The sequence below is a fragment of the Gambusia affinis genome, linkage group LG05 (genome assembly GCF_019740435.1).
Source record: "Gambusia affinis linkage group LG05, SWU_Gaff_1.0, whole genome shotgun sequence".
Lineage (NCBI taxonomy): Eukaryota > Metazoa > Chordata > Actinopteri > Cyprinodontiformes > Poeciliidae > Gambusia > Gambusia affinis.
In genome coordinates, this window is record NC_057872.1 from 21,037,535 (window position 1) to 21,048,695 (window position 11,161).

An 11,161-nucleotide genomic window follows, 5' to 3' on the forward strand; every position below is an offset into this window, starting at 1 on the left:
ATCGGTGGATCCCGAGTATTTATCTTCCCTTATTCTGATACCACAGTAAAATCCAGTGCTAACAACTGCCTTCAGGCGTCAACTTTGCAGGAAAAACAATTGTAAGGTGGGAGACAATAATGTTTAGATTTATATTCTGCATTAAAGCAGCTGACAAACCCTGGATGGCTGGCATTGTTCTGTTTTATTTCAGCCCTGTTATAATTTTGTTCTGTAAGGTGTGCTTTCCCCTCTTGGCTGAATCTGATATCTCGATTAACACCTCCACACCCACACACACACAAACACGCCTGAGTTTAAGTGTAGGCGTGCACACGTATGTGTGTGTGTGTGTGTGCGTGCGTGTGTGTGTGTGTGTGTTCAATAGGAATGGCAGGATGTTGAATTTACAAAGCCCTAACTCACAAAACACACCGACATGTGCATGGCCATAAAGCAGTGGAGCTACATGAGCCACAGAACTATAATTAGGCCTCAATGCGCTATTAAAAGTCATACTGCCATCAACTACAGGTCAGGAAGACAACCTCCTACAGCGCAACACCTACACACATGCACACTTGATATCCATCACCAAGGATTTAGACAGAAAAAGTTTCACACACTTACACATCTATCCCATGTAAACAAGTGAGAGTGTGTTAGTGATGAGTTGTCTTTCAGGGTGGCCGTTAACACACACACACACAAGGACATGGCCTTGAAACCGCACCACATGAGCACAACAGCAGATATAGGAGGAAGGCATGCATGCTTGAATATTCGTGTATTAGAGGGTGTACTGTGTGCATATTTGAAATATTTACAAAATAAATACATGAAGAAAAGAGCATGAAATGTCTGTCTCACATAACTGCTGGGTGACTACTCCAAATGTGTAAAAATATTGAAAACACACAGGCCTGAGCCAACTGTAGCGCTGACAGTGTCTGTCATCACTGAGGTTTTGGATTATTTCTAATCGTATTCTGACTGTAATTGTAGCCTCTTACATAAAATCAGATTTAATTGAATAAAAGCAAAAGCCACCCACCTCTTATATCAGTAAAAGCTATTTTTCATAGCAGCATTGCAGTTTTTATGCATTCCATTCTTGGAATTGAAAATGTGAAAAAAAAATAAATAAAAAAACACTTACTACCAAGAAACAGCATAAATAAAACCTCTAAATTACATATTTAAGCTCCATTATGTGGCATTGCTAATTTTCAGTTTATACTATTTCGTTCTTAGTGTCTAATGAAACTGTGCACATTAAAAAATGTACAGTATAATTTGTTTGGAAATGTATTAAATGGGTATTGAAAGTTATTAATATTTTGGAATGTCTAGAGAAAAGCATTTAAATAAAACATTTCATAAAATAAACTTGGTGTTTGATGTGTATTAAGATAGATTTTTTAGTTGCAGAGGACAAACAATATACACAAACTTTAAAGCTTGCAAATTAATAATCAAACTCAAATACAGAATATTGTGTGACACATGATGTACATTCTCATCAAATATTCTCTTTAAATTAGGACTCAACAATATTGATCATATCTATAACAATTAACCCACATATTTTTCTGCTTTGTTCTTACTTTTCAATCAGCACAAAGCTTATTAAACAAGCTTTAGCATCTTGGTAGCGAACACGTATTTCAGGTGTGTCTATAAATCACAATAAAAGACTAATTATCTAACGAACTAGATATCTTACTGGCAAACAGAGTTTGAATTCATGCTGTCTGGAATATATTACCCTACTAAATAGTACACCTAACAGTTAGCGACTGATAATGTACATGCTTTAATTCTGATACATTTTATTTAATTGCTCTTGTTTAAATATAAACTAAGAGCATAATGATATAATGCTGAATATGATATCCAAAAGAGGAAATACCAAAAGCTTAAAATTAAATGTTACTAGGGTTTAAAAAAAAAAAAAAATCCACATTACATCAGGGTCTTTTTAAAAAACACCAGATGTGAAGCAACAAACCAGAAAGGGTCACAAGGACTTGAGCTGGAAGAGAATTAGATCTTCCTTCAAGACAAGAACTTTACTGATTTATAAGGTGTCTGCTACTAAAAAACAGAAAACAGCGAAAGAACAACATGTACTCCACTTGACACAGCCCTATTTATCAATAAGAGAAATGGTAGAACCCATTGCCATAATATCAAGTGTGCTTATGTACCTAGCATGAGGGCACCACAACTCAGACACAGTAGAGGAAACAGGCCTGTATTATTAGTGTGATTGAAAAGAAATGTTAAAATGAGCCGCCAACAAAGAACAGAGGCTGGCTGCACGCTGCAGAGGGCAGTGCCTCACCTCTGTGTGAGAACATGAGAGTGTGTGAGAAACACACTGTCTCTATATGTCAGAGTGTGTGCCCATGCTTTCTTATTTTTGTGCATGAATGTTTGTGCACGTGTATATATGTGTGTGTGTGTTCACCTAAGCTTGTAAAGACCGGTCCATACTTTGGGGCTTGTGTGCGTGTGGCCTGAATGTGACCCAAACCCAGAGGCAGCTCAGTCATTAGAGCTGTATTAGTGCAGAGCTGCTATTACAGCGCCTACAGCACCGCTAAATGGCTGCTACTATAGACTACCACACACACACTGACACACTCACGTGTAACAGCAGACACGTCTTGTAAAAACATTCCCACGCACACCAACTTCTACATATTAAGGCATACAGTTAGAACACACTGTCACACAAATTACATTTATAGGCACCAGGTTTCTCTGGTTGCTCTGTGCACCTTTTCCTGTTCAGTAACCTATCAAAGGAAACCCAACAGTGTCTGTTAATGACTGAGTGTGTTTGTAATTTTACCATCCATTGCCTATTCCCCTTTAAAATTGCAATCAGAGAGATATTAACCTAATTTGGACAGCAGGAGGAATCTGCAGTACCCGGAGAGAACTCATGAATGTTGAAAATAAACCAAGGCAACAGTGCTGCCAACTGTACCACTGTGCAGCCTAATTTAACCAATGTTAGAAACAACAAATAGTTATTCAACCAGTTCTTGTATAGTAATATAATGTCTTCGCACACTTTCTGAATTTCTGCTAAGAATTTTGCAAACTACTATGATCAGCAGAAGAAAAAATAATAATAATGCTAAGAAGACATGTAAAATTATGTTTGTGGAGTTTTGAATTTTAAATGACAGAAGTTAAACTTCTGCTAATGTAAGATTATTCTCCAGCTCAACTATGAGCTCTGTGCAGTGGTGGAGAGAAAAAAGGGAATCCCCCTTCAAGAAGCAATACAACATCCCATTCATTCAAGTCATACAACGTTCATTAGACTGAACTTTTGACGTTTCACTGCCATCTAGTGGAGAAATAACACACAACAGGAAAGTAGAGGAGGGTTTTAGTTTTGAAAGGGGCAATGTATTTTTTGTTGATCGATTTTGCTTTAAATAATTATCAAAATATATTTATAGTTTGTGAGCTTATGCCTGAATTTCAGACTCAAAGTTATTACTTTAATGGGGTTTATCTGAAAATACCATTTAGATGAATTTACTTGGGTTTAAAGTGCTTGAGATCTGGGCTTCATGCCTGGACAGGAAAATGCACACCATACATATAAAAGCTTGATTTTGTGCTAGGCCTCAGTTGACATATCCAAGACCTGTTCCACAGTGCTGTAATACCAGAAAGTCTGTACAGACAAAGTCACATTCATTGGTTTGTGGCATGCAGGCCGCACGTGATCTGAGTAAATGCTGAGGTATTGGTTTTAATGAGCCCAGGCTGCTCTTTCTATCAATCAAATACACACTTCCACACATGCACACGCACACACCCAGGCTCACTAAACACAAAGTGAATACGGGCTCATCATGCCAGGCCACAGTGTCTGGCAACAGCTCTCTTCACACACACACACACACACACCTCGACAATAAAGCCTTTATTTAAAAAGGTCATTTTCTGTACTTTAAAGGGGGTTCCCTGTGCGTCTGTGTGCACGTGTGTGTCTGTGTGTGTGTTTTCCTTGGGCGCTGACTAACTGAGGGCTTTCCCCTACTTGGTTTTTCCGAGAGTTCAGTGAACTAAAGATGGAGCAGTTGTATGTGCCCTCTCACTCTCCTTTGCTCCTTGCACACAGCTTCAAACTTTCATGCATTTGTCAGGTGCTGCCACCCCATTTACAGAAACCCACACATCACACATTCATGCACATGCCTTCCAATAAAGGAGAGTACACAGGACATTAAACATTAGAGCATGACTCTTTAGTTTGCACAGCTATAGCCTAAAATTTTTGCCCCTTTGAGACAAAATGTCTCAAACACAGTCAAATTGGATTGAGACCCTCAGTCTTTCTGCATCTTTTTTCTTTTTTTATGCATTTACTCTGGACTTTGACTGAGCCCTTCCCGTTTTCTGCATATCACCTTGTGTTTATTTTCCTCCATGTCCCAATCAACTCCGAACAGCTTCCTCGTTTTGGCTGAGGAAAAGCATTTCCACAGCATGTTACCTACAACACGATGTGCTATCCTGGGGGTGATTTATAGTCTTACTTTTACAACACACAGAGCATTTAGCATGTAAGGCAAAAACTCAATTTTGGTCTTATCTTAGCAAAGTGCCTTCTTTCAAATGTCCCCCTATATTTGAAATGTCTCCTATATATGACTTCTGGCAAACTGCAAAAAGAATGTCTTATTACTTTTTTTTTATTTACATTGGTTTTCTTTTGCCAGTCTTCCACTAAGGCAGGATTTTTGGAAGGTATGACTTACAGTTGTTTGGTCTACAGATTCTCTGACCTGAGCTGTAGCTTCTCCAGAAATATCAAGAGCCTCTCTGTTGATTCTCTGGGAGAAAGGCTAAGTCTTGCTAAATTTGCATTTTGTGTCATAATCTTTCCATTTTTGGATTGACTGAACAGTGTTCTGTTAGATGTTAAAGATTGGTATTAGTTTTATCATCTTGTCCTGCTTTCCACAACTCTATCCCTACTTTGTCTCGGCTTTTCTTACTGATCAACTTTATTTACTAATTAGGTGACTTCTGAAGACAACTGGTTGCAGTGCTAGAGTTTACCCAGAGGAATCTGACTAAATAAGGCTCAAATCATTCTCACGCAAGATCTCTTCAACTTTACAATTATGCACCACTTTGCATCGTCTTTCACAGGAAATCCCACTAAAATACCTTGAAGTTTGTGGTTGTGGCATAACAAAATGTAAGAACTCAAGTTGTATGAACCCTTTTACAGGACACCGTGTTTGCAAGGACGTTAACTTGCATAATGCATTCAAACACTGGTAACATATCCAACTACCTGTTATGAACCCAGATCAAATTCTAGGATTAATTTTTAAATCTGATTTTATTCAAAATCATGGAAGCAGATAATAATTTGTGGGGGGGGAAAAAAAATCTGTATCCTTCTCTAATTGTTTGAAATTTAAATTGGTTTTGATAAAAGTAAGAGTGCAAATTTTAAGAGAAAGTACTCAGTAAATATAAAGACATGCCCTGTTACCATCTACCTGAAAAAAGTTTGAGTTAAAATCTGGATACACATACAGAAAAAAGTCGTGCTGACATTTCATCAGCAGGCAACTACAACCCAGAATACAAAGCAGATCATGTGACTACCTGTGACTCCTCCAAACATGCCATATGTCATGTTGAAGGCTGTTCTTTGCAGGTTATGCTCATACACCAACTTCAGCTGGTACTGATCTCCATGTTCTACATTCCCTGAAGTACCTGAGCAACAAAGAAAACAAAATAATATATGGTTACTAAGCATGGATGGCAAAAATTATATGATCAGTAGCTATGTATAGGTGTCTGTTACCTGTCACAGAGTAAACTGACAGCTTTCTTGGGTGAAGAACAGCCAGATGAAGGAGGTCTGAACACCTAAAAGGAATTTTATTGAAAAAGATCATTGCAATTCCATAAATACTGACTTTTGAATAAAAAATAAAAACTGAAATATGTGGTTATTGATCAATGTGTTGATCTTTAGAAGCTCAAATCTTAAAAGACATGAGTCTAAGAGGATAGATTCAAACAAAACAGTTCCAGTTAGTTGTAAGTTGGATAAGAGGTCTCTAACAATAGGCACAGACATGCAGGCCCAGCAGTTCTGTCCTCAGATATTCCAGAAAGGCAGATGCTTCCTGCCACTGTGGTAAAACTCATGTTTTCAGCCTCAGGATGGAATCCAGACTTATTTTAACATTCACTTGTAAAATAATTACTCTAACAGCTGGTCCATTTTGTTTTAAACACTGCTTACAGTTGTGTGGTAGGTGATATTCCAGTGAAGTTAATCCTAGTTTTTTATATAGTTCACCACAAAACCACAAAGAAGTCCTCTTTTTGAACTCAGCAAAGCAAGAGCAGCTTTTCTAACTTTCAATAACTCTTTATTTTTCTTTATTTGTTTTGCATGTGGGGCAACAAGAAAGTAAAAATTGGATCCCAACCCTTGAAAATTGACCTTGTCAGTGCTGAAACAAAACATTTTACCATCTGCCCACCTCGGCCTGACTTCCACAGCATTCCTCAACAACAACCTCCAAAACGCCCTGCAGCCTCTGAAGAGTGTTGTCTCAAAAAAAACCCACATGCTGAAAAACAATAACATGTTCCAAACAGACTGATTTAGTTGGATTTTGCCCCCAATGTGACGATGTGGGAAGCCTTCGATATAAACTACGGCTTTTCCAAGAAATGTCTGTTCATGCAAGGCCACAAAAACACCGTGTGAGGTAGTAGTGCCAGAAATAATGCCAAAACAAGGAAGCAAATCTGACAGTTATGTCTGAGGCCAACATATTGATAAATTTCTTGTAAAAATCCAAAGTATTTACAACACCATGCAACTCTGAAGTGTAACAAGCAGCAACTATTTTTACTTTTAGCCAAAACATATTGTTAGAAAGTGTCTGCTTACATTCCAGGAGCACCACAGTATCTGAATCAAATAACAATCAATGTGACATAAAGGCCCATTTTTACCAAGACATGACAACAAGCTGTTAAGCATATGCAAGTCGATTTTCATAACCGCAACAAGAAAATAGTTTTTATATTAGTCAGAGTTTACAACTTCTGGAACTCTGATAAAAGGGGTGGATAAAGTTTATATTGCCACTACGCACATTGAGCAAGACTGCAAGGGAGATAAAAGACATTTTGCATAGAAATGACCATATATGAGTCAGATGAAAATACGATGGAGATTTTTGTATGAAAAGTACAAAAATATGGAAATGCATCTCATGCCCACTTATACGTATCATTCAGTAAATCAAACTTTATCTGAGCACTTTACATACAGGTAAGTGTAACACAAAGTGTTTTGCAGACATTAACATGTGACACACAATGATCAAAGTAAGCACGCAGAGAAAACAAAAAATAACTATATTTAAAATATTAATATTAAAACACCAATGACATATAAAGCCCCAGAGAGCAAAGTATTTGACAAAAGCAACTCTGTAGTAGTAAAGTTTGTGAAAAACAACATTTCTGACAGTTTCAAAATTTTTCAACCATGCCTGTGACTTGATTCAATGGGGGCTGCAGAGAGAAATGAATGAGAAGACCAGCATTCAGTGATGCAATGCTCTCACTTATTCAGTTAGCAAATGCATATGTTAATCACTGTGATTCACTCAAATTAGGCACAACAATGTATGAAAGTTGGATATGCAAGTTACGAAATAAATGTCTTGAAACCTCAAGTTTGCCCTCAAATGACCCAGAAAATACTACAAATGAGGCAAACATTCTACACAATGCATCACCCCATGTTCTTTTTTTACTACTTGATCTGGGTTCAAGGTAAATACTTACGAGACAAACTTCCCAACTTCCACCTGAATAATGGCATTTTGAAGTTGAACTTCAAGGAGCTGTGCATCGGCCGTGCCACCATCGCTCAGCTTATTGGCATTTGGAGAGAAAATCCGCAGCATCCCCATGTAGCTGCCCACAACAATCTTGTCTGTAAGACAGTTAATAAGACAGAAGGGAAACATAAATTACTATTCACTATATTTAGGCAGGAGGAGGAACTGCAGAAATATCCCCCTGAACACACCACTCTGACTCTGAAACACGGCAGAACCATAATTTGAAAACACTTTTCTTTAACAGCGACAGCTTAATGGATGACAATACTGGAAGAAAACATGCAAAAGACTTGCATGAATGTGGCTCTGGCCACATTAAGCCAGAGCTACATTAGAAAGATTATCATCAAATTATATTCATGGTTTAGAATGACAGAGTCCAGGCCAAAATCCAGTTGAAAAACAAATGAGATAATTTGCTTTTTAAAGATGCTCTCTGTCTCTGTCCTTTTTTAAAGTTTCAGTCTCTGACAATGTGAAGCTGGTCGAGCTGTAACCCAGACCACTTGCAGATGTTATTGGAGCAAAACATAGTTCTACAAGTCTTGACTCAGCATAGGGTTTATAAAAGTTTTATTTTAAAAGATTTTACAAACCATGTATCATTTTTAAATTTTATTATTATACATTAATCTGCACATACATCCATCACACAAAACTCCAATGAAATTCATAGAAGTCAATGGATGTAAAGTTACAAAATGTAAAAAATTCAGGGGCTATGAATACTTTTGCAAGATACTTTTGTAGATACAAAGATGTACACTGATGTAACTTTTAAAATTTGTTGAGAGGGGAAAATCCAGAGACATTTTACTGTTTGTGAGCTCAACAGGAGTATACATTCAGGTCAGCATATTGTAAAGATAAGATCATCATGACAAACTGACCGTGTCCTGTACCACTGTTGTCCACATCTCCAACACACAGGCATCCCTGGTCAAATTCCTCTCCCTCACCGAGAGCAGCTGACCACCAGTCACGGGCTTTGAAAAGAGACATGGCGCCTCCAACTGGACAGAGGGAAAAGCAGAGGGGGCAATCTTGATCAATGCATATAAGAAACAAACATTTGTCTTTACACTGCAGATAGAAATGTCTCTAGTTTAAAAAAAAAAAATCACACAATTAACAAGGACATATGACATTTAGGATTAAGCAAATGAAATGGAATATTTTGAATCGGTAATGCAGAGTCAGCCCTTTTGCCCAGAAGAGGATTTAGCTTTGGATCTTTGCTCACTACTAAGGTAACAACAGCAGTTAGTCACATGACCCAAACATTGAGCATGGAGGAGAATGAAGACTAGGTGGGAGCAAGCAGCTTTTCTACTTGATAAGTGCTGAGCAGGTGGAACAGGCGGTTAATCCAGAGAGAGAATCCCTCCTATCTTCAGCACACTGACCTTAAAGCCTGAATGGCTTTTAAAGCAAATTAGCTACAAATACCTTTTTCTTTTATTTCAATTCTAACAACTACACTTAATTTCAACTGCTTGCAACTTAAAGACAAACAGTAAATGAGTGAGCATTTGTTTTATAATGACTGGAAGTTAGGACCATTTACATGGAGTATAACAATGCTTGTTTTTCTATAGTGTATTTGAAAACAAAAATCTAGTTCTGCAGACTATTTATTTAGCACTTCAGATATAAAAACTAAATTTTTATTATCCAAGGAAACAATATATACGCAACATTAACATCATATCATGTCGTGAATGTTATAACCCTAAACAATCAGCTTTTGTTTATATGGGTCTCAATAAACTGCAAGGAACCATGACAACACTATTTCATGTGTAGTTAATGGCAAAAATTACAAAAATTAACAGCACAATATTGTTAAAAGGTCAACTTCAAACAATTCAGAACAACCCTGGAATACTCTCTGGGGAAGCCCAACGCACCTGAGGGTATCTGGTTTCATTCACATTTTTTTGCTTGGGAAACATAATATTTGTGTTGTGACAATAAAAATAATTAACGACACACATCCAGGGTTCGCTTTAATACGAAGCATGAGACAGAACAACTGAACGAGAGCTATCGTCAAGCCGACTGATTTAACTTTAGCTTAGCCACTGCTAATTAGCTCTCTATCCAAGTTCCCTGCCTATAAGCTCGTAGGTCAGGAGGAGTATCTCAATATAACCGGCATTTACCGTCATGGAAAACAAGCATTCGGGGATGTTTCGCAATTTTCTAACCTTTACAGAAGAGTTACTCCTCGTTTGTTACTCCTGCTTCACGCAAACAACACATTTCTCATCTTCTCGCTTGGAGCCATCGTCTTGTTGTCATGACAGTGACGCTAAACGGAGAACAGTTTAGTGCGCAAGAACGGAAACCAAAGGGTCCATGGGAAAGTAAGTTTTGATTTGAATTAGATTTTTGGCGTTTTTATAAATTATACATTCAGCACAGTATATTATAATATATATATTTTATTCCATGTCTTTAACATAGCATAATATCCGAATGTAAATGCCACTTGAGACGTCATATTACATGGCTTGTCGATAAAGGACACATTTGTTCTTCTAAAGTAATAATAATAAAAAAAAACACTTTAGATTTATGTAACTATTAGTGAGTGGTTTTAGATCATTTATTTATTTATTTTTAAATGGAAGCAGTACAGACAAAATGTAGGTAGTTTCATTAGATTAAAACATTTGAAGACTTGTGAGATTTCCATATCCATGTTCTTGGCTTGAATCAAAAGCCTTGCTTTTTATTTCATTTTTTCCCCTATTCTGTGTTCAACTCATTTATTTAGGTAGGAATAAAAGCTTGATGCATTGTGTAAACAGTAAAACACTATTGTTGTAGGCTTATATGTAGTTTTTATACAGAAAAGAAAATCTATTAAAACTAAAAAAAAAGATTTTCTATTAAACCTTTCAATAGATGTAAAAGAAAATTTTAGAAGTTAAACCCCCCGACCACAATGCTACTTATTGTTACAGATGTGTAAAAAGTCCTTAATTAAATTTGCCTATTGTCATAGTAATAATCTCATGCATGAAATTTCTTTAAAATAAATATTAAAAATTACTGGTAGCAAAGCCCCTGTACCAAAACTCCAGAAAAATATGCTGCATTTTATATATTTTTATACTTTTTATATTGTATTGATACATTTTAAGATCTTGAAATAGAAGGCAGATTGCCCGCAAATACATTCGATAAATAAAGATTCAATAGATGTAGATTGAAATAAGACAGATAAACTCTTGCTG

At 36.8% G+C, this 11,161-nt stretch overlaps 1 protein-coding gene across 3 annotated transcripts in view; it reads right to left on the reverse strand.

Moving 5' to 3' along the window:
• Positions 1-10,259, reverse strand: part of bbs9 (Bardet-Biedl syndrome 9) — a 141,357-nt gene extending 131,098 nt beyond the window's left edge. For all 3 annotated transcript variants that reach the window (XR_006370562.1, XM_044116080.1, XM_044116081.1), the window contains exons 1-5: positions 10,127-10,259; positions 8,807-8,929; positions 7,858-8,008; positions 5,843-5,907; positions 5,638-5,751 (exon numbers count right to left, since the gene is read on the reverse strand). Coding sequence is in view for 2 of the 3 variants with exons in the window: in XM_044116080.1 (XP_043972015.1) it covers positions 5,638-5,751; positions 5,843-5,907; positions 7,858-8,008; positions 8,807-8,918 (442 nt within the window). In the remaining variant the exon portion in view is untranslated. The remainder of the gene's footprint in view (positions 1-5,637; positions 5,752-5,842; positions 5,908-7,857; positions 8,009-8,806; positions 8,930-10,126) is intronic.
• Between the last annotated feature and the right edge of the window lie 902 nt (positions 10,260-11,161).